At 34.8% G+C, this 24,148-nt stretch overlaps 1 protein-coding gene across 3 annotated transcripts; it reads right to left on the reverse strand.

Moving 5' to 3' along the window:
* Positions 1–24,005, reverse strand: LOC125671130 (maternal embryonic leucine zipper kinase-like). Of its 3 annotated transcripts, none has more exons than XM_048906611.2 (17): positions 23,906–24,005; positions 20,510–20,619; positions 20,190–20,275; positions 18,252–18,368; positions 17,623–17,766; positions 17,436–17,504; positions 17,146–17,238; positions 16,176–16,274; positions 15,424–15,591; positions 15,174–15,257; positions 12,788–12,898; positions 10,352–10,772; positions 10,037–10,154; positions 8,737–8,905; positions 8,423–8,526; positions 5,782–5,955; positions 1–1,946 (listed from the first exon to the last, which is right to left on the reverse strand). In XM_048906611.2, exons 2-17 carry the CDS (start codon positions 20,565–20,567, stop codon positions 1,940–1,942), a joined length of 2,022 nt encoding a protein of 673 aa, XP_048762568.1. In that variant the 5' UTR covers positions 20,568–20,619; positions 23,906–24,005; the 3' UTR covers positions 1–1,939. The 3 variants fall into 3 exon arrangements, with proteins under 3 accessions (XP_048762568.1, XP_048762570.1, XP_048762569.1); XM_048906613.2 differs by having other exon boundaries at positions 8,737–8,881; positions 23,906–24,002; XM_048906612.2 differs by having other exon boundaries at positions 5,767–5,955; positions 23,906–24,002.
* Between the last annotated feature and the right edge of the window lie 143 nt (positions 24,006–24,148).

Below are 24,148 nucleotides of genomic sequence, written 5' to 3' on the forward strand. Positions count from 1 at the left end.
ATTGTTGCATGAACAATTTATTGCTTTTTTATTTCAATTATTCATATAAAATAACAATACAGTACTTCACTCATATACGAAAGTAATATCATTAATCGTGTTGCATACACCTCATGTGCAACTTGCGCGTACAAAGTAGGTTCATAAATGGCGCGATTCAGACCTGTAAATTTGAATTTTATGTTGCAGATTAATCTGTGTCACTATAAACTGTATGTGTCTTTTTACACTTTTCATCAATTTTTTCATATATAACCTAGCCTCCGATACAAATTCTTTATTGATAGGTGTAAAGAGCATTAATGGTTGACTGTAATCAATATATAAAACTAATAGTGGTTATTGGCTGGGGGTGTAATGGATGATGTTAATTGGTGAACATTTGTAAACATTTTGAATGAAATAACAAATTTTACAAAGTTTAAATTCCTTTTATTTCATTAAATTGATGGATAAAACGTTTTGTATGTATGGATATATTTATGTCGTGTCATACCAGCAAAATGTAGAAAATTTAAAGTAAATTGACATTTCAGTTGAGATCAAAATATGCCGTTTGTAAACCTACTCCTTTGTCATAGTTTATAGGCATTGTGTGGTTAATGACAGTATATACAAATAGAAGATAGTAAAGTCAGCGAGGAGAGAGGAGAGATCGCACACACAGAATTTAGCGAGGAGAAATCACACACATAATCCATAATCACATCTACAATGGATATACAGGCTTTAATTTCCGACAAATTAAAACTTATATTTAAAAAAGATGTACCTATCATAAAAAAGAAATGTTTAACATGATTTAAATCTTTTAAAAAAAATGTGCATACATGTATACAATTAAAATGTGTACTCCAAAATGATCAATATCTTTTCTGCAGACAATTATTACCCTTAAATAAAACAGTGTTACTGGATGAACTAGGTGCAACAACAGCCATTTTGGACCTGGTTTTAATCATTCTCTGAATTTCAGTATATTCCACATTAAGACAGCGAGAAAAACAAGATATTTCTTCCTCCAAACTGAATTCTAACTTAATACAATATAATGTTGCAAAACTAGTGACATTTTCCACTTTCTATGAAAATTGTCAATAATGCACATCTCGGGTTTCTGTTTGTTTTATTTCAACTAGAACACTGGGCCACATGCATCCATCAAAACTATTTTCATGTATTGACGTTTAAGACATAAAAGAATAACGTAACTTCATTCGGTAAAGGTAAACCAATGTGGCCCATACTTTTTTAAGAAAAAAGTTATTTTTGGTGAAGGAAATGACAAGAAATTTATTTAATCTATGGCATTGTAAATTGATCATCCATTAATGAAATTTCAACAAGTTTTATACATAGATCTAACAAGTAGTTCGAACTTACTTTCAGAATTGGGGCCAAATTGGACTGTTTGTAAACCAAGTTCTTTGTATCCAAAATATTCCTATTGAATTATGGATAAAAATTCCACTTATCTATAGCATTGTAATTTTCTTCATTAAAAAATCCCCTGAAATATATGTAAAATATCATTTCTATTTCACAACACAAATGATTCAAACTCTCCAAACATTGCTTAAACTTCAAATGTCCAATAAATAGCACTTGATCTATACATGTAATTCACAAGGTCATTCACGGTGTTGAGTGTGGGGGTATTCTGTATCAACAATATATAAAATGAGGTACACTAAATACAATCACAACCCCCTCGTATTGCAGATTCTACATAAAAACCTATGTCTCTGTTTACATCAGTTTAACATGTCATCAGATTGAAATTCAGAAGCACCATCTTGCAGAAAAGCTAACCAGGAAAAATCACAGATATGATCACGGCGTCTCTTATTTTTTGACACACCCCTTGCCTGGGGATGGACAGCGAGATTACTGTTTCCCTTTTGCTCTGCAGTAGAATGAGTCGTATCACAACCTTCATTTACTTTCTGGAAAAAATAAATAAAATAAAAACAGAAATGATTTGAGTAGTGTTAGTCTAACACAGTGTAGCTTTCAGTAACTACTGTGTGTGTGTGTTTGTGTGTAATATATATATATATTTAATTACAGGTTACAAAACCTTAAAGGACACATGACACAAAAAATTATTTATCTGCAATCATTGTCTTTATAATCCTTAAGTCAGATTCTCACACTGAATCTGTTAAACACGCATCCGTTTCACAGCTAAAGCTGTAACACTGTACTGATAAGCAGCCTGACCTCAATATGCATATTCTAAACCCCAGAGATCGGAAACAGTCGGGGTGACGTCAGAGATGAGCTACAGCACAGAGATGCTATATGCTTCTACAGAAGAGATACTATAAATCTTTCTTATCACTGATCAAAGACAAACAGTTTCCCTAATTACCAGTAATGGGTTAAATGCTGTCATAAACAAAGAACATGCACACTCATATTTCTTTGTATCTAAAGAGTTATTCATATAGTTTGTAAGGATACCGTATTGTACTGTTTATAATTGTTCAACCTCTTCAAAAGTGGACAAAAATGTGTCATTTTTTCGCTTCCCCAAAGATGCAGGTCTTCAAAAAGCATGGGTACATTACTGTCATAGAAGAGACCTTACATTAACCAAATACAGTAAAATATGTGAGAAACACTTTACGCCAGATCAGTATTCTCGTTATCCACCCCGGTTAGCTGAATTATGTTATCATAATGCTCGGCTCAGTTAAAAGATGATGCTGTACCCGATGCTGAGTGGCCTACCCAAGGTGAATGTTCAACTTCATCAAATACTGAGAAAAAAACCCATCTGGGTATGGTGCATATAGAAAGCGACAAATACTTCAGGTAAAAAAAAAACAAAGTTTTTTTTTACAATATGATTACATATGTGCTGCAAGTTAACTGCTTTTTACTATTCGTATTTTGTATCAGGATTCAAATTTAAATTTGGGGAGGGGGTGCAATTTGCTAGAGAAAATTGTTACCAAAAGAAAACAAACATCATTTTTTATAATCCCTGTCTTATGGGTAAACGGGAAAAAAGTCGCAGGAAAGTAAGTCACGGGAAAAAAAGTCACAATATGTAGAAAGAGTGTCTATGACCACACCTAGCAAAAAAAGTCACAATTTCTTTTGTTCAATTTTTTTTTATTGTTTTTGCCTATACCAAGGAAAAAAAGTCACAATATTTATAAAGAGTGACTTTGACCATACGTAGGAAAAATAAAGCACCGATGAATAGTTAACATTTGCTAAAAAAAAAAAAAAAAAACATTTTTTCCTTCATCCTATGTATGGCTTCAAAGATTGTAAACTGATGCCATTTTGTCTACTTATACAGGGAATACACTGTCTAGAAAAGGGGAAAGGTGCCTTGTGAAGCCACTAATTAATCTCAACAGGCACTGTTGACTGTTAACTGTTGTAAATACTTAAAAGTTAATTTTATTGGGGTTATTTGTTTGTTGCAAATGATTAAAAAAAACATGGAATCTTCTAACTTTGAATCAAATTTAAGTAAAACTTTTCTCCTTATATATAATTGACTTATATATATATATATATATATATATATATATATATATATATGTAGTTTTCTTTCAAAATATATATACTGTGACTTTCTCCCCCTTTGTATATGTGACCCTTTTCTATCAAAATATATACTATGAATTTTCCCCTATACATATAATATAATATATATTGTGACTTTTTTTCATACATCTATGTGATTTTTATACAAAATATATATTGTGACTTTTTTTCCTGTGACTTATTTTCCTGTGATTTTTCATCTGTGACTTTTTTTCCTACATTCGTTTTATGGTAGGTTTCTTACATTATTTATATGTGACATACATTTTTATAGATAAGGGGTTCAGAATGCCATGATGTCAATTCATTAGACATATACGGAATTTTTGTTGATTTTTTTTCAATATATACATGATATACATACTGGTACATATTTATATATGTTTAGCAATTTAGAGCTTGGGGGGAAGGAGGATCAACAATCTAAATCTGCTGCAAATGTGAATATCAAAGTTTAAGTTTATTACATGATTTCCAATAATATTTTACTGCAATTCAATTTTGCTATTTCTTAAATAAATCAGAGTTCTGATAAGTCTTCAGCCATTGTATTGAATACGTTACGGTGAGAATTTGCAAGAAGCTCACCTCTGACGTATATAACACACACGTGACTCTTATCTCATTAACTGTCGGCATTGCTCGGAGAACTGCTTTGGCTGGTGTTTACAGATTACTATTTCCAGCTGTACCTTGTTATCAGATGCTTGTTTAACAGATTCAGTGTGAGAATCTGACTTAAGGATTATAAAGACAATGATTACAGACAAATAATTTTTTGTGTCATGTGTCCTTTAACAGAGTGTTATCATCAATGTGAACAGGAAAATAAAAAAGTGCCACGGTACATGATACGCCTGTCAAATAATTATCAATCATAAACAGACGAGTGTGCATGGAACAAAATCATGTTAACCCTGGTACAACAATTGACTTGTTAATATATCTCTTGAATTGTTCAAATAACTACATTTCAAAACAGGTTTCATATTATTACATGGATTAAGATTTCTTTCACATGATGATGATATAATGACTAACAATTTTGGGTTGCACAAAGAAATGACCCATAACTAAAGGAGTGACAATTTATTTCCACAGCCCTCTTAATTTATACTCATTACTTAATCTTTAACTGCAATTTAGCTCGTATTAAAATGATCTTTGCATGTCCAGCTGAACTCTTTGAAACACCATGACTTAGATCATTATTCACATGAGACAATTTCTCTAGTCTATCTGTTGTATGATGCACATGTTAAGTCTTTACAAATTTTGCAGTACAATACTGCTTATATCTACATCATTAATGTTATAAACAAAATAATTATTCAGATTGTTATGTAGCTAAATTCTAAGAAAACAAGCTCATTTCTTGATGTAATAATTATTGAATAGGGTTTATACTGCATTACTCTCTTACATATGTAAGGATTACCTCCCTTACAACTTTGGTTTTTAAAAAAAATATATTTATCATTTTAAAAGTTTTAATAACTTGATTCTCAGCTGCAATTTACATTTCTCTACAGTTGCACAAATTGACAAGAGTTATGCTATATCATCTTAATTATAGGTCATATTGACCTTCAATTAGAGTGAGACACACCTACCTAAGATGCATTAACTGACCAAATTTGATGATTCTAGACCAAATAATTGTTCATTTAAGAGTTAGACAGGATTTTGTCATATTTGGCTGTATCATCTTAATCACAGATCATAGTGACTATAAAGTGCGACCCTCTACCCAAGATGTATCGGCTGCCAAAGTTTGATGATTCTAGATCTCACAGAATTTAAATTATGAGCCGGACAGATGTTCTGATGGACATACAGTGTATAACAACATAATTTTCTTTTGATGCCCACTTAATGTAAGGAATTTGCTATGCAATTTTTTGAGTTGACCCCTGACAGAATAATCATGCTAGAGATCTGCTATACAGTACTGTCCTGACAATGGTACTTTCATGTTAATCTTGACAGCTGACCCTTCACAAGTACTCCGTTTCAGAGATTTTCCTGTTATCCTAATAGTTGACCTTTTACATTTGATGTGCAGTATTTTGTATCAAAAGCAGGATGCTCTTATCAATTAAACCAGTTCTCTGTCCTCAATTGATTAGTAAATATTAAATTTCAATCTACCACCCATGCTGAAAAGAAAATTCTGCCCACCTTGCAGGAACTTACCACAATAAGACTTACAATTTACAGGAAGCTAAAATGTCTTCACAGAGTTTCTTGTAGTGCCATGTGTCCCCTTTCACTCTCTTTCTACAGATTCCTATATACGGAACTTTGGGTAGTATGCAGATCTCAAGGTCAAAGGCCAGCTGGACACGTGACCAATCACTCATCACTGTGCAGCGAAGCGTGTAACTGAAAAAATAAAGTTTCATTGGCAATTTTTTTTAGACAGGAGTTTTCAGAAAACAACAGATTTAAGGTTCACTTGGTGGGATGAAATTTGTAATATGAGAAGCCTCCCCAAATAAGTTTTATAAATTCAGTTCATGTGAATTGGAATGGAATCATCCATTTTACTCACAAAAGTAAAGAGAGCATTTAGGAAGTTGTAGGGAAAATTCTTTCGGAGAAAAACACCAAAAACTTCATATAAAATAATTGGGAGCTTGTATCACTCTTTCGATGGTGAAATCATATTTCATATGAGATGCTTTAATGAGCCATTAAATAAAATTTTGGTATAGCGATCCACTTTAATAACAGTTTGTTCCAACAGGACCATTTAAGGTATCGATGTGTAATGGAAATTTGAGAAACGGTCAAGGTATGTCATTACAGCCATGGTATCATGTAATTGTTGAAAGGTTCAACAAATAAAAATGATTCACAAAGTGTTTGCAAAAAGACTTTCCTCCTAACCATATGTATGTGTATTGCTTATATTTTAACTTTGAAGTCTGGTCTGCCAATATCTGAGATAGTCGAATATAAAGAATCAAGATTTGAAGGTCTTTTCTTTTTATCAATTTTTTTTTATCCAAGCGGAAAATGAATAAACTTGACAAAAGTTGGTTCTATTCTAACAACCTACTCAAACTGGTTCCTAACAATTTGTAATTATTTTGTTAAAATGAATCCACTTCTCAAATATCTAAATTCATTGAAATATTCTTCATTACACATACATGTAAGTTAGGGCTGTTCCAGAAATGATCAAATGGGGGGGTCGGGCGGCAAATGATATTTTTTTGTGTGGGTGGTCGTATTTTTTCATATTTTAATTTGTCCGTGGTGGGGTTGTTAATAAAATATTTATTATGGGTAGTGGGTAGTTTCTATTGTTTTATTTTGTGCTACGTGGGTGTTGAGTTTTCAGAATATTTTTATTGTCGCTCTTGTCGTGTTGGTTACAAAACGTCGGAGGGAAAATTGAAAACGTGCTTTCGAAATGCTGCTTTCGAAATCGAAAGTAACATAGAACTATTCGAGTTGTCGCTCTTTGCAGCGCATAACTTTCCATTACGACACTCTTCAAATTAGAGGCGCGTTTAATAGGGTCCCTTTGGACGTGATGGCGGCGAACTCTGTTCTGTAGATTATTACAGTTTACAGTGCATCGATTTTGGGAATATTTTGAAACCAATAGGTATTCCGTTTTCTAATAAAAATAGGCAAACCTTAGCTGATTTATACGAGGGTACCGATGCGTTATATTTATCAGTCGGTGTGATGGTGATATAGAGGCCTCCTCCGGGCGCGGGCTCCATTAGAAGACGAACGATTCGTGGAAAAACATATCCATACCCATTTCATGATAATAGTATCGTTTGGACTCCCAATCTTTCCAACATTCCCGCCATAAATGCCTTTGATTGTTGATGTGACATCGTTTCTTCAGAACTACTGTGATACAATGTCGCACAGGCATTACCGCGTCATTGACTAGAATGTTTGTCCCGAAAACCTCGCGAGATTTGTACCGTTTTGATTTTTAGAAATATTTTTGTGGTGGGTCTGGTTAGTTTTTTTTTTTTATTAGATGGGTCATTGTAAAATGAGTTTATTAATTTGATGGGTCATGGGGTAATTTTTTATTTTTTTTTTATGGGTGCTTGGTATATACAAAAGGTGCCTCCCGACCCCCCCATGTATTTATTTCTGAAATAGCCCTTAGATGTACCTTCAAAAATTTTAACTTTACTATTCATGGACAAATACTGTATGACAACGCCAAGGGCAGTACATTATTTCTATTACATTCCTCCTGGCAATCTAAATAGACTTGCAGCTACAGAGAATATGTGTGTACATGTATGAAAGAATGTCAAAGAGATCTAGTCTCAATTAGGCCAATTCAACTTAATTGATAGATTATCATTCCTGCTTGCCCCTCAAAAATTGGCACGCCCTGAATTTTTTTGGGTGAAACTTGTGATTTCCAGAAAATTTTCATGCCCGACTCCGGTATTTACGCTTCTTGTTTACATTTCTGGTATAGTAACGGGAAAAGCCACGTGAAGAAAATAGATATAATTTTCTTGATTTCTCACGTTCTTATGGGCGTAAATCTTTTTCTGTGTTTGAAATGAAAGCTTAACCCGGAATTCGTCTGTGTCACGGATAACCATGCTATAATATGTAAAGTGTTTCTGACTTTATCATTCATCCCATTCTAGCACGTGACAGTCTGTGAAATAAGCATACAATGATATCCATCTGGCATTAAAATATTCACTTCTGTTGACAAAAACTCGTTTGTCATTCAAATTTTCTCAGAAAATAAAATCCTCCCACCTGCTCCATACTTTTTGGTGACCCTGGATCTACTAAAGTTGGCCTTACACATGTACATGCACTAGGAGAGAGAGGCATGACTTACTCGCTTTGTTTGTACGGGATACACTTCTCCTCCACCACCTCTTTCAGTCGACCCAACACATACTCTGAATTGGTTTCATTTGTTCGGAATATGTTGTGTAAAGCCTGAAATAATCATAGACAGTACACAAAACAACAAATAAAGAAATGATGAAAACAGAACTCTTTACATGCATGTCTTCTTGATGACCTTAAAAAGATAAATTCTTGGACAGCACAGATGGACTTTCCTTTAATTTAGCCTATAGACTCAAGACAGTTGAATTAGAATACAAATTGGTTGAGGATGATAAACATTTTGAGACTAACACACACCTTGACTTTCCTCGGACCATCACACGTTGACTTGCTCTGTTTCTTTGGTGTCAGCATGTTGAACATCCTTTCCAGACTTCCGAACACCGAGGCTTTCCTGGACTTTGGAGTAAAATCTCCCTCTAAACCGTCAGCGGAGGCTGCCCTGTTAGATTTTATCACACGTTTTCTAAAAATTTCACAATTTACAAAAAGGTAACCTTCTTTGATCTTGGTGGCCCTGTAAATTGCCAAGCCAAGCTACTGAAGCTCAAGATGTGCTTTTTATGTGTTTAAAAACTGTCAATTCCATTAATGATTTGGTAATCATTAAAATGATAATTACATGTCTGGATTCTATCAATTTCATAAAATTCATGAATGACATGAAATCGGGTGTGAATAATTTCATGAACTTTCACGTGAGATAATGAAAGCTTGCATAACAGCAATGAAGCAATCGATTCAGTATAGATACATTACACGTATCTACATATAAATGTTTGTAGGATTAACATTATAATAGGTAGACAAATGTACACTTTGTGGCAATCATTGAAATTATGAATTTTTATGAAGATTTTGATGGGTTATTATACACACATGATTTGAACTCGGTGACAAACTGAATTTCCATGAGTGATTAAACGCCGCGTTACATCTAATCTATAAATCATGACTGGTTTTGAGTGATTAAACGCCGCGTTACATCTAATCTATAAATCATGACTTGTTTTGAGTGATTAAACGCCGCGTTACATCTAATCTATAAATCTTGACTTGTTTTGAGTGATTAAACGCCACGTTACATCTAATCTATAAATCATGACTTGTTTTGAGTGATTAAACGCCGCGTTACATCTAATCTATAAATCATGACTTGTTTTGAGTGATTAAACGCCGCGTTACATCTAATCTATAAATCTTGACTTGTTTTGAGTGATTAAACGCCGCGTTACATCTAATCTATAAATCATGACTGGTTTTGAGTGATTAAACGCCGCGTTACATCTAATCTATAAATCATGACTGGTTTTGTTATACATCAGACCTGTAAGTTAGGTTAGGTAAGTTTGAGTAACTTTTTTTTGTTATGATTAAAATATATTTATTTTGCTTTTATCTTTTCAAACAATGACCTGGTGTAAGGCAAAGAATTTCTTTGGGATAACCTATGGGTGGATAACTTCCAATATGACATTACTTGAAAAAATATACTTAGTTTTGGGGAGGTTAAGTTCAGGACTACCTTATGAAGAATATATCTAGCTCTAGTAGAGACACTGGTGATGCACTATGAACTAGCACTAAATAAGCCTACCTCTTGCTGGCATTGAGTGGTGTTGGTTGGTCTGGGAGATTATTGAGCTGAGAATCATAAGATCGTGATGGGGAGAGAGTTGTGTTCAACATCGAGTGGTCTGATTTTCCTGGGGATACTAAAAATAATGACATATCGTCTGTTTGTTAACGGGTTAAATTTTTTGTTCATTGAGTTTAAATACTCCAACAATACTTTTTAATAAACACACCATCATTTCTTCAGAGTTTTAAAAAATAAAATTCATATCTATCAAAATCCTAATGTTAGTGGAAAGAACGTAATAAAATTCATTACTGTCATGGTTGAACTTACATGTATCGTCTAATGAGGAGGGTACCAGCTGTTTAGCTATCAGGGGTGACCTGGGTTTAGAGGCTGGTATCATCAGTTGTTGATAGGGCGTCTTTGCTGTCTTTGGCTTGGGAGTCCTTATACCCGGAGTCAGAGGAACCGCAAAGTTTTCTTTGTCGTCTTTATTACAAGAGGATCTGTCGTGTCGCGTAATTGCAGAATTTTTCTCGTTTTCTTGTTCCTCTTTGGATGAGAACGGCAGCCTTTCCCTGGCCCTATTTCTTCCTCTCTCCTCACAGCCGCCGTAAGTCATGGGCCGGGGCCCTAGGTCTTTTTCGTTGTTATGGATGACCGGAGATTCTAATCTCTCGGATGCTGCCAGTCTTGGGGAATACACCAATTCGTAACATGCGGCATCATCTGCACTGTGACTTCTTTTTTCCTGAGTTATAAGTGAATTCTATGTATCCTACTGTTTACTGAGAACCATCCTCACACTGCCACTGGTCGCGTGTCTACTCCTGACTTGGGGGAGTGGACACCAGATCCCTGACATTTGTAAGGATGGCAAAGACCAAACATGTTAACCACAGTTCTCTGTATAAACCCAGGAGCGAGCTACTACACCATTTCCACAAAATGTTACAAAACAATACTTGCACAGAATGCTGAACAGTTTGCACAGAATGCTGAATGGTTTGCACACAATGTTGAACAGCTTGCACAGAATGCTGAATGGTTTGCACACAATGCTGAATGGTTTGCACAGAATAGTTTGCAATGCTGCCTGTTTTGTGAACAGTCAGCATTGTTTGCTCAAAGTGGTAGGTGAGGCTTGCATGCTTTGTACAAAATGGTAGGCATGGCCTGCACGCTTTAATTATTCTTCATGGAGGTGATTCTAATATGAAATAATTTCAATACAATAATGATAATCTTAATATTAAAGAAAAAAAAGATTTAGAAAGAAATGATACAATTATGCATTTCAATATAAATATACATGTCCGATGGGTACCTGTAAAATTTGAAACGAAACCTACCAAAACCAAACCAAACCAAACAGATTGTATAACCGAACTCTTTAATTATAATAATCATAAAATGGTAATATATGGGTTGGTTAGGACCAAAATTATTATAGTGATTATTGTCTATCATTTGAAAGACTTTTTTTAAAGTTTGCTGATACGATACAAAAACAAAACGCATATTTAGGAAAAGCAGGAAACGAGGAACCAAAATTGTGAATTTCACAACCCAAGGGATTTGACTCTCGGACGGGTCCAAATTAGTGATCTCGTGTTAATCTTACATGTATTAGGTAAAGTCTTTCACCAGTATATGGGCACTTTGAGGGGCTTTAATTTGAAGATTACATCTTGTTTTATAATGTTGCTGACTATTAGAATTTAGCTTTAGACATACATGTATGTAGAGCAAGAAAGTTTTCTACATTTCATAGCCCTTGGGGCTAGTGGGCCTCTTGATTTTCATGAACACCTTTTTATCGTGTCTCTATAGCCCAAGTCCTTTTTAACACTTTCTACAGGAAGTCAAACACTTCAGAGTTCTGTTAATTTCGAATACCCAGATTAGCCGACCTCTGTTATAGTAAACACTTCAGAGTTCTGTTAATTTCGAATACTCAGATTAGCCGACCTCTGTTATAGTAAACACTTCAGAGTTCTGTTAATTTCGAATACCCAGATTAGCCGACCTCTGTTATAGTAAACACTTCAGAGTTCTGTTAATTTCGAATCCCAGATTAGCCGACCTCTGTTATAGTAAACACTTCAGAGTTCTGTTAATTTCGAATACTCAGATTAGCCGACCTCTGTTATAGTAAACACTTCAGAGTTCTGTTAATTTCGAATACCCAGATTAGCCGACCTCTGTTATAGTAAACACTTCAGAGTTCTGTTAATTTCGAATACCCAGATAGCCAACCTCTGTTATAGTAAAAACCTTGGAATTTGCATAAAATCTCAAAGTTACACACAGATCTTTACATTATCCAGATAATTCTGATACACAATTCTGATGACCCCCCCCCCCCCCCCCCCCCCAAACACACTTTGCTGAGTAATAAAATGTGATTAAACAACTCTAACAAGACAAATTATTCCTATATTCCTTCAATGGTTACAAATGTATTGGGTTTTACTATACATAGCAGAATGACTTGCACAGTATGTAAGTTTCTATGGCCTTGGCTTGAATGGTCTGCAAACATGTTTCTGTGGGTGTGACTTGATCTTGCAGGTAACAATTCTTGCACGAAAAAGTGAACAATTTGAGCGGAATAAAACTGGCTTTGAATGAAATGGAATGCTTTGGAGGTGTAGTAACACACTTCAAAGTCTGTACATATGCAAAAATCTACATGTTAATCTTCATACAGTATCTACACTGTGGTGTCCTTATTATACAATGTCACTTAATTCTATTGCTTACCCTGCAGCCTCCATCATGGCTTCGAATTTTATTGAGAAGTCTGACAGGGCGTCCTTTCATTTTCTTCTCAAGGAGGAGGAAGTATGTGGCTGTTAGGTAGTCAAACTTGAACTGCAAGCACATAATTCAAAACTGGTATCAACTGAAATACAGTGCTCCTTCAATATAATGCCCCCAAATTTATAATGCCATCCCCATTTATTGCCTAAAAATCCTTAAGAACAGATTTCTCCCAGTGTTAACACCCCCGTTATAATGCCAACCCTGCTTAATGCTATTTGCCACTGATTTTAAAAAATAAATGGTCAAATTATAAAGGGTTTACCCTCATTAATAATGTCAATTACCTAACACCCATCGACAATCACATTTGTACTTGGAGAGCAGTGCAGTGAATCGTGATGGGCTGGACAAGGTATTCAGGTTAATTACGAACAACTGCTAAATAAATTAAACATGATCTAAGTGTCTTTGATTTTTTTTTTAAAAGTAAGCTTTCCTCTCAATTACTTCTGACAGGGGAAAGTGTTGTTATAAATCCCCAAAAAGCTTCAAATGTTACAATCTAATTAAAATTAGATGTTAGATCCACTCGCGTACTTGTTATGTATGCGAGTACGCAAGCGGATCTAACATCTAATTTTAATTAGATTGCAAATGTTATTAAGGATTATGAATTAAAGAATAAGTTCAATATTGACGAAACTGGCTTTCATCATCTCATTCCTGACGTATCATTAAGGCCAATTCAACTTTATTAGTAGATTATCATCCAGGGTCACCAACAAGTATGGGGCAGGTGGGAGGATTTTTTTTAATTTTTATTATTATTTATGAGAAAAATATTAATGACAAACTAATTTTTTGTCAACAGAAGTACATTTGTACATCATTTAATGCCAGATGGATATCAATCTTACAGACAAATTCATGTTAAGCTTTAATTTCAAACACAGAAAGATACCAAACTTCTTCAAGATATGAAGAACATTAATCCCTTCCTTTCATTTATGCCCGTAAGAATGTGAGAAATTAAGAAAACCATATTATCTATTTTCTTCATGTGGCTTTTCATGTTGCTATACCGGAAATGTAAACAAGAAGTGTAAATGCTGGAGTCGGACATGAAAATTTTCCGGAAATCGCAGTTCTGCAAAATAAAAAAAATCTGGGCGGGCCAATTTTTGAGGGGTGGGCAGGGATGATAATTTAACAATTAAGTTGAATTGGCCTAACAGCAGGCAATTCCACGAAAGGCATAAAAAAAGAAAGAGAGATAAACTCACTCTCTGTGGCAACGCCGATGGAAGTGACGAATGAAAGCCCTTTTGTTACTGGGAAATCAGGAAACCCCCGCTGTTTCAGAAATATCAGTGTTGGCTTATTCTGTGATTATGTACAGTCTTATTTTCTGATTGGATCGATAAATTCCACAACAAAAGGAGATGACGAAAGCAGCAAGTCTTGCTTATATTGGACAATGCACCTCGCTATATTATCCTACTCTTGTCAAATGTTAAAATTTATTTTCTGCCTCCAACAACAAGTCACTTGCAGCCTCTTGATTCCGGAATACAGAATTTCAAAAAACCTTACCGAAAACAATTATCGCACCTGATAGAGTGTATTGATCACAAGAATACCTCATCGCTATTTCTAAATTTGGCGATTCAATACATGAAATTTACGTGGAGATTCTGTAGCACCTGTCACTATCATAAATTGTTGGTCACATTGCAGTTTGATTGAACCTCAGATTTTGCTGTACCAAAAATCCAAGACATTTTATTTCGAGTACAAGATGATCTTGACAAGGACCCTGACATGAGGCTGACTATTCCTCAGTTTATGGATTCTGACTGCAATGCTCAACCAAGCGAAATTTTGAGTGAAAGAGATTCTAGAAACTATGAAAAAAGCAACAGCCAATTCAGAGTCAGACAATAGTGATGATGAATTTAAAAAAGACCCTCTACTAACAATATCGGATGCAAAAACTGTGATTAACACTGTGATAAAACTTCTTGAGCATGATGATTGAACAACCGAAAATGAAATCAACAAGTTCATGTCAATTCAAACTTTTTTCAGTTTATTTAAGCCAATCATTTTTGAAACAAAAAACAATTCATGACTACGGATAGTGTTGTTATTAACATGTACACACGATTTAACTTGTTCATACAGAATGTAGCCCAAACAAAATACAGTATGTAACTGATTTTCTTTTGACTGCTCAGTAAATTAATTGTCAGTATAAATTTGTTATATTGCCACCACTGCTTTATTGCCCAAATATATATACATTGAGGGAGCCCTGTACAAAGGAAACTGTTCATTTTCACAGAATTAAACTTGCTGTTCTAAAGGCAACATAAATACTAACCTCAGAAACTAATGTTTCCATTTCTCTCTTTGTTTTCCCATAATGCACCGCCAACTCAGTAACACAGTCTTCATCAAGACAGCGCTGTAAAACCAAAAATTCTGATGAACAAAATAATCTCAAACACATAAATCCACTAAGTAGACTTTTAAATAAGTGAATTTTAATTCATTGAAATGACATATAAATTTCACTTGTCCCTCACATATATATGCTATTTTGTGAACATTAAATTTTCGGAATTCTGTACCTTATATTTACTGCGCCACTCTACTGGACACTGGACCTCTGCCATCAGCCAGGGGTGGTTGAGAAGATGTCGGATTGTAACCCGCTTCTTGGGATCCACTTGTAACATGGACGCTATAAGGGATTTACTTTCTTCTGACAGCCAGGAAGGGGTCTCATATTTCCCATTCTGAAACATTTATTGGTGCGAGAGAACAGATGAGATATATATGTCATTCCATTATTTACGATACAGACATTGATAAAAATTTTTTTTTTTTTAAAAAACCAAACAAGTAAACTAAATGGAGTCAGAAGCAGAGGATCCTCCCCCGATGGTCTTTGACCTAATGCTTCCGAATAAAATGACGACTTTGATCCTAACATTTTAAGATCAGAACTGCATTTTGGAAGTGAAAAATTTCTAAATATGTATTTCTTTTAAATGATATTATTGTGGCCCCTTTCCATGTCCTGGCTACATGTGTAATGCTTTTTAACATAAAACAAAGCAGTGTTTGGTCGATTAGAACATGAGACTATGATCAGGCAGTGAATACACGTCTGGAGGAAATACTTTAATAGAGTCAAACATAAAACTAACAACAGTAAAATTTTGAATTACATGGGAAACTGGAATTCAAACTACATGTTTATGTCTAGAGGAACTCTTTAAGCAGAGCTATGTTATTTCTGTAAAACATAATTCTGGCATAAATGAACATTTGACTTGAAATATGACAGGTATTTTAGTGAATCAAAGTATAAGCATACCTGTATTTTTTTGTATAGAGATGGGATTTTGTCATCATCAAAGGGGAGGTAACCACACAGTAACGCATATAATAAAATCCCCATACTCCACAAGTCTGCCTGAAATAGTCAGAAAACATAACATATAATAAAATCCCCATACCCCACAAGTCTGCCTGAAATAGTCAGAAAACATAACATATAATAAAATCCCCATACCCCACAAGTCTGTCTGAAATAGTCAGAAAACATAACATAAAATAAAATCCCCATACCCCACAAGTCTGCCTGAAATAGTCAGAAAACATAACATATAATAAAATCCCCATACCCCACAAGTCTGCCTGAAATAGTCAGAAACTGGAAAACATAACATATAATAATGAAAATGCTCAAGTATTCTAAACATTATCTTTTCAGTTAGCAAAGAAGGTCATGACATTTTGGGTCAAAATTAACAAATGCCTGTCAGTCTGTGACTGGTTAAAAGTCTGGCGGACTGACTGACATTTGTTTTAGTCAGTCCAATGGGACTGATTAATTTTCTAAAGCATCATTTTGGAAAATATACTTATGAAATCTTATAACACATTTGACATGCTTCGATCTGTAGATATCAGACAAATTTGAATCGTAAATATAAATCTCACATAAGTGTTACAATATTGTCTGAGGCATATCGAGTTAAATTTCATTTTAGTTACATTAATGAAACATGTTTATTTATTTCTGGAAAACTGTTGGACTGGTAAATCTTTCTGCGAACTGGTTGAAATTATACCCCATCAGTCCAGCTGAACTGGTGACATAAAAAGTTAGCTTCAAGTCCTGAAATAGTTCACTGTTGATGTTGGACATGTATGTTATCTTATGCTCTATCATAAAATTCGGACATAGTTTCATCATCAACTGAATGTACAATCTTTTTGGATGGTTTCCCTGTAGTATAATATTGCTGTGACATGATGAATTGTTAAGACCGCCCCCTCACCTCAGATCCCAGATACTCCCTCCCTGACACCAGCTCCGGGGCAGCATATGCAGGACTACCGCAGCACGTGAACAGCTGACAGTCCATACCACCCTGTCAATAAATACAAACAGGGTTCTAAAAGTGTTGGTGGTGTATTTCAAAATATTTCTAAGGACTTAAAAACAATATCAAAGAGATTAATGTTATGTTTTAATCAATACCTATTTTTCAAAGATATTCATCAAACCATTTAATGACATTTGATTTTGAAAGTACAGTGTAGGTAATAGAAATTTTTATTTTCTTACCTTTGGTTTTGCACATAAACCAAAGTCGATGAGTTTTAAATTTTGCTCCTCATCTAGTAATAAGTTTTCCTAAAAAATTGTTTACAATAATCATACACAATTGAAGTATTTTTTGACAACACACATACATTTTAATATGCAGCCATTAGACTAATTAGTAAAAGTTTTACGTTTATTGCAGACTCACCGGTTTCAGGTCCCTGTGTGCGTACCCTTGACTGTGTATGTATGCCACAGCAGCCACAATCTGCCTGAAGAATAGCCTAGCCTCCTCCTCAGACAACTTGTCCTTAGATACAATGTAATCAAACAGCTCTCCCTCAGGACAATACTGAAAAGAATAACATTCTGACAACCCCAACTAAATGCCATATGTATATAAACATACGTAAATTAAGATATTTTTTCATCATGGGGTAATGAGAATGTGAAAATTTTTCCAAAACTTTGAAAACTACTGTAAATTACTAAATATAAGTGAGGAATTTATTATCGTTTAATTTTGCGAATAACATCACTCGCGAAATAAAATGACTCGCTTTTTATTTATACATTGTTAAAATACATGCAAATATTCTTGATCTACAGAACACTCACGAATTTACGTTTTGGCGATTTGATATCCATGAGTCATTTCGCGATAATAAGTACTCACGTAACATAAGGAATCTACAGTATTTGATTTATCTTTTAAGTTAATGATACTTTCAAACGTGTATTGACTTGGAATGTTTTTACATGTATTGAGTATATCATAGACCACAGTCAATACAATATATTGGTAATTAGCGTACTCGTATTTAATTCTGAAATAACCTCTAAAATCATGAAGAACTTGGTTTCCGTTTCGATGACTTGGAACAGTTTACAGATGTGTTGATGACACAGGTCTTTCATTGCTTCTATTTCTGTTTTCACTCGTGGCAAATCTTCCTATTGAGTACAGGGTAAAATTTCAAAACATGGAAGAAATAAAAGAACAGATCTACTGTATGCAAAAATTGCTGGTAAGTGTAATTCGTAGAAAACTGCAACCCTGTATGACCAAACTCCAAAGTTAAGTATATCACCATCCGTTCAAAAGTTATGGCCAAGATTTAAGTTTTGCGGACAAACAGGCAGACCAACAAGAAGCCCATGGGCCACATCGCCAATCTGAGCAGCAATTCCTAGCAATAAACAAGCTTGAGCAAAACTATCATTATACAAGCAGATTGATTCAGAAAAAACTTTTCAAAGGTAACGACTGAAAATTCATTAATTATCAAACTTAATTATCAAATTTGACAACAAATTCATTAATCATCATATGCCCTTGTAGAAGGCTATGGCCCTTCATGTTAACAAATTTCATCTAAGGATGCTTTGTGCCAAGTTCGGTTCCCTATACATTTGCATGTAAAACTTTGATCCCCTATTGTGGCCCCACAATAGCCCCAGGGGTCATGATTTTTACAAACTTGAATCTCCACATTTTCAGGAAGCTTTTTGGGCCCAGTTGCTCTGGAGAAGATGATTTTTAATAGACCCCACCCTATTTTTGCGATTATCTCCCCTTTGAAGGGGACATGTCCCTTCATTTGAACGAACTTGAATCCCCTTCACCCAAGGATGCTTTGTGCCAAGTTTGAATGAAATTGGTCCAGTGGTTCTGGAGAAGATGAAAATGTGAAAAGTATGTACGCCAAGGACACCAGACTACGGACAAATTTTGATCAGAAAAGCTCATCTTAGCCAAAGAAGGCTCGGGTGAGCTAAAAATTATATGCCCTCAAATCCCCAATCACAGGGGCATAAAAAAACCCAAGGAAACAGCTATGTATCAGATCCCCATATTCAATATTCTATATCAGGGTTTGACACTAAGGCACGTCAGACCGACTGAGTCTACTAAATGATAAGTCCGGTCGGGTAAAATGTTGATTTACTAGTCCGACTGGTCGTGTTGAAAAAATAAACAAGAAACTTTACTTTAAACCCATAAGATATTTTATTCTTAACTAAAAAAGAATAACTGTAGACTTTGCGAGCAATTTTAAACCGCATGATGACACAATCTCTATTTTTAGTTCTAATAAATAAGTCGCGGTTGGAAGTGATGTTTTACGACATCTACTCGATGTTAATGTGTGTAAAGTTATGTTTTAGATGAATTTATTTTCATTTTTTTAAAAGCCCAGTTGATTTGAATCAAATATAAGAAAGTGTTTATCAAATTAATCGTAAACAGCCATTTATCGGCGTTGACATATGTGAGGGAATGTCTGTATATTCAAATACGACTTCTCGTCCTCAAGGAAAGATGTCCCAAGAGAAAAAAAAAAAAGTAAAAGGTTGGGAAGAAACCAAGCAAGACTTATGAAATAGAGATTTAAAAAAACGGTTGAGGTCATTTTATTTTAAATTGACTAGAGAATTTCCAAGTCGGGTAGAATTTAAAGAAACAGAAAATGTGTTTGAAAATGAAAGCGTTAAATTGAATGATGAGACTAAAGCTCTATTGTGAGACAATTAAGTACGTTTTAGTTCATGCAAACTTAATGTTTGTCATTTGAATTAAGTACATTTAAATATGGAAAAACTATCAGTTTCTGGAAAGTTGGTCGGGGCAAGTGGATGTACGGTCAGGTCTAGAAAAAATCATTTGAAGTAGCCTGACTGGTCTAGTGCTAAAAAAAGTAAATGTCAAACCCTGTATATGCCAACACCTTACCTTACACTAAGATGATGTTCTGATCAATGTATGACACTTACTCCTAGAGAACGTTTGTCCATTATCTTGATGGCCACTTTCTCCCCAGTGAGTGCATGATAAGCTAACTTCACCTTGGCAAAACCACCTTAAAAGTCCATCATACATGGGTATTTTATTATCAAATTCCTGTGATTATGTACCTATACAATTATTCAATTATCAATAGCTTTCAAATAAAATTTTTTTTCTCTCAGACTTCTAAAACAGACACATTTATTATGTTCATAGGTTATGACAGACACCAATTCTTGCATTATCATCATAATAAAAGATCTCAGACCTAAAATGGTGAATAAGGATTTAGTGATTTTTAACTGACCCGATCCAATGGTCTCTCTCAGGTGATACAAGCCACGCAGCTCAGTGAACTGACTCATGGTGGATCAGACTCGGCAACACAATGTCATGTAAAGTTTTCAAGTAACTGACCTGAAAATGAAAAAGAAAGTGATCAATTTACCATAATACTCAATGAAAATTCTCAAAGATGTACATACCAATATCAAAATCTTAACCTAATATATAGAGTGACCCTATCCTAATTGAAAACAACCTGGAGAAGCAGAAAGGGGTGTACTCGTGATGGAGAAGCTGGAATGAGGTCAAGATGGTAGCAAGAGACAGAGTGATTTGGAGGGAGAGTGTCACAGCCTTAAATGCCTTCTGGCGTGGAAAGAACTAAGTGCTATATAATCCTGGTCTCAGTGGCCATGGTTCAAGCAAACGTGAATCTACGTTATATGAGCTAGGATACTATATCAATATTGTTTTAATAAATTGTGGCCATGTTGTTCTTAAAAAGAAAAATTTTCCTATTGATTTTAAGTGGTTCTTGAGAAGCTAAATTCTGAGGTCTACTGAGTTAACTCTGGTGACCTATTGCAATTGGGCATCATTCGTTGTGCATTTTGTGGTGAAATAGTTGATTTTTCCACATTCACTTTGACACTATGTCACTGTTCTTACTGTTTGCAAAGCTTGGTTAGGCAGGGATTTATCAGTACCTTCTCAGGGGCCGATATTCGGCCCCATTCCCAATTGAAAACAGGCTCAAATTTTCCTAATTTGCGGGTAAAAATTCCCAAAAATAAATTTTGGAAAAATATTGTTGTTTTTTAATCGCAAATCGTGCATTCTGTTTCCAATTACAAACTATCTAAATTTAGTACTGAAATTTGGTATGCCTCGGTCAGTTCCCTCTTTATTTGGATGTCACTGAGGTGTACCGAATGAATCTAGACACACAACAGCAACTGAGCAGGTTAAGAAAAGATGACGGGAAAGCTTGTAGAAAAATTAGTATGTTCTTTAAAGTAACAGAGCCTGCTGTCCAAGATGCCAGTACTTCTGAAATACCCCTGCCTCAGCTCAGACAGGTGACGATTGCGATCATGAGGCTGGGATGTGTCAATCGTCTTCTACCTCAACTGAGAAACATTGACCAGAAATAGAATACATGCACGATGTCACCGCTTGTCAAAGGGACACATCGGACGATTCCGAATCCAATGAATCGCTAATGCTACTACTTCGATGGTTCCAGATCAGAGAAAATTCTGATGGTACTAATGTCTTTTATTTGAATAAATTAGTAAATGTAAGTATCATGAAATAAAATGTAAAAAATCAAAATATGCACCCAGGGGTTAATAAGCCAAGTTGCATGGGATACATTGTAAAGTCAGGAATGATGTGGCATATTTATAATTGTGAAGAACTAATTTCAGTTTTAAACTTTTCAAGTTACTGTCCAGAAACCATATTTGTCTGAAGTTTTCAATCTATTTTTGGTCAATGTGACCTTGACCTTTTTCCTCCAAAATCAATAGGGGCCTTGCTTTGCTGATATCCAACAATATATCCAAGTTTCATTTGATTGAAGTAAAAAAAAATTGAATTATCCTCCGGAAATCAATTTTTTTTTTTAATTTTAAATCTATTTTTGGTCACCTTGACCTTTGACAATTTTTCTCCAAAATCAATAGGGGTCTTCCTTACCTGGTACCCAACAATATATCAAAGTTTCATTTGATTAGATTGTAAACTTTTCGAGTTATCATCCGGAAACCAATTGTTGACGCCCAACCGCCCGCCCGCATCACCAAACCAATAGCCGAGTTCAACTTCGTTGCAACTCGGCTAAAAATAAATAATATGTTCAAGGTCACAGTTACCGAAAATAGAATGAAAATTTCAGAAAAATTTGGTTTCCGGATGGTAACTCAGAAAGTTTAAATCCGAATCAAATGAAACTTTGATATATTGTTGGGTACCAGGTAAGGAAGACCCCTATTGAGTTTAGGTCAAAGGTCAAGGTCACTGTGACCGAATATAGAATGAAAATTTCAGAAATATTTGGTTTCTGGATGATAACTCAGAAAGTTTAAATCCGAATCAAATGATACTTAAAGATATTGTTATATACCAGGTAAGGAAGACCCCTATTGGTTTTGGAGAAAATAGGTCAAAGGTCAAGGTGACCAAAAATAGATTTAAAATTCCAAAAAATTTTGATTTCCGGAGGATAATACAATTTTTTTTTAACTTCAATCAAATGAAACTTGGATATATTGTTGGATACCAGCAAAGCAAGGCCCCTATTGATTTTGGAGAAAAAAGGTCAAGTTCACAGTGACCGAAAATAGATTGAAAACTTCTGACAAATATGGTTTCTGGACAGTAACTCGAAAAGTTTAAAACTGAAATTAGTTCTTCACAATTATAAATATGCCACATCATTCCTGACTTTACAATGTATCCCATGCAACTCGGCTCATGCACTCCTGGGTGCACTGACTCAGACTGGTAAATATGGTCCAGTTTAAAGGACGTAATAAATTGTGACACATATCAAAATAAAAAAGCACAGTATTCACTAAAACAGATCTATGCAGTTTTCATAAAATAGCCATTGAGGAAAGAGCATAACAATGCCTGCACAGTTGATTGATTGAATATTGTTTAATGTTCCTCTCAATAATATTTCACTCATATGGAGACGTCACCACTGCCGGTGAAGGGCTGCAAAATTTAGTCCTATGCTTGGCACTTATGGCCATTGAGCAGGGAGGGATCTTGATCGTGCCACACCTGCTGCGAAACGGGACCTCAGTTTTTGCGGTCTCATCCGAAGGACCGCCCCATTTAGTCGCCTCTTAAGACAAGCAAGGGGGGTACTGTCTGAAGACCTATTCTAACCTGGATCCCCAGGCCATGGGATGCCTGCACAGCTGACAGTTGTATGTAATGATATTATAATTGTGATACCACCATATATCCTAACACAAAACAGGAAATTATCTTATATAGTATACATGCAAAAGTGAAATAGATGAGGTTTAAAATAGACCTAGTTAGTAGTTACATTGAAATTTGAAATTAAAGGAAGAAGAAACAAAATATTTCGATTGCAGAAAATACCACACGACATGTTGATGAAAATAGAGGAGACATTTTCGGAATAAATGTCAAACTTTAACCTACTTTCTTGCCCTGATAAGGCTATTCACCGGACTATATATTTCTAACGTATATGGTATATTCCGCATCACTTTCACTGATAAGTTTTAGATGGCTATGATAAGGCTGCGACATTATGATGCATGATGTGATGATCATGATGCATTATGACAATACAAATAGCACAAAACAATCACTATACAAATCTTAGATCAACAGATGTATTAGTTTGAGACATGAACCACTGTCTTATTACCTCAGGATATCATCAATTCAACCGATAGCACGTCTTGTTTTCTTTAGGGCACCTGTACAGTTTTGAAAATGGCTCCTCCAGTCTATCAGCCAATCAGAATACTCGACTGAATCTACGAAACCTAAATAAAAATTCTGTAACTTTTAAGAAACAGGTATCGAAACATTCCCATGCATTTTTTCTCTTTTTGTAAGGAAATGGAGTATTTAGAATAATAAAAAATTAAGTTCTTAAAATTACTCT

Source organism: Ostrea edulis, chromosome 4 (genome assembly GCF_947568905.1).
Source record: "Ostrea edulis chromosome 4, xbOstEdul1.1, whole genome shotgun sequence".
Lineage (NCBI taxonomy): Eukaryota > Metazoa > Mollusca > Bivalvia > Ostreida > Ostreidae > Ostrea > Ostrea edulis.

Bases quoted from the DNA above. Each gene is read 5' to 3' on its own strand.
- LOC125671130 (XM_048906611.2), bottom strand. From the start codon at position 20,567: ATGAGTCAGTTCACTGAGCTGCGTGGCTTGTATCACCTGAGAGAGACC. The intron at 17,505-17,622 runs GTGAGTCTGCAA...ACAATTTTTTAG, and splicing joins CACACAGGGACCTGAAACCG to GAAAACTTATTACTAGATGA. The intron at 5,956-8,422 runs GTAAGTCATGCC...TTATTTTTTCAG, and splicing joins ATCCCGTACAAACAAAGCGA to TTACACGCTTCGCTGCACAG.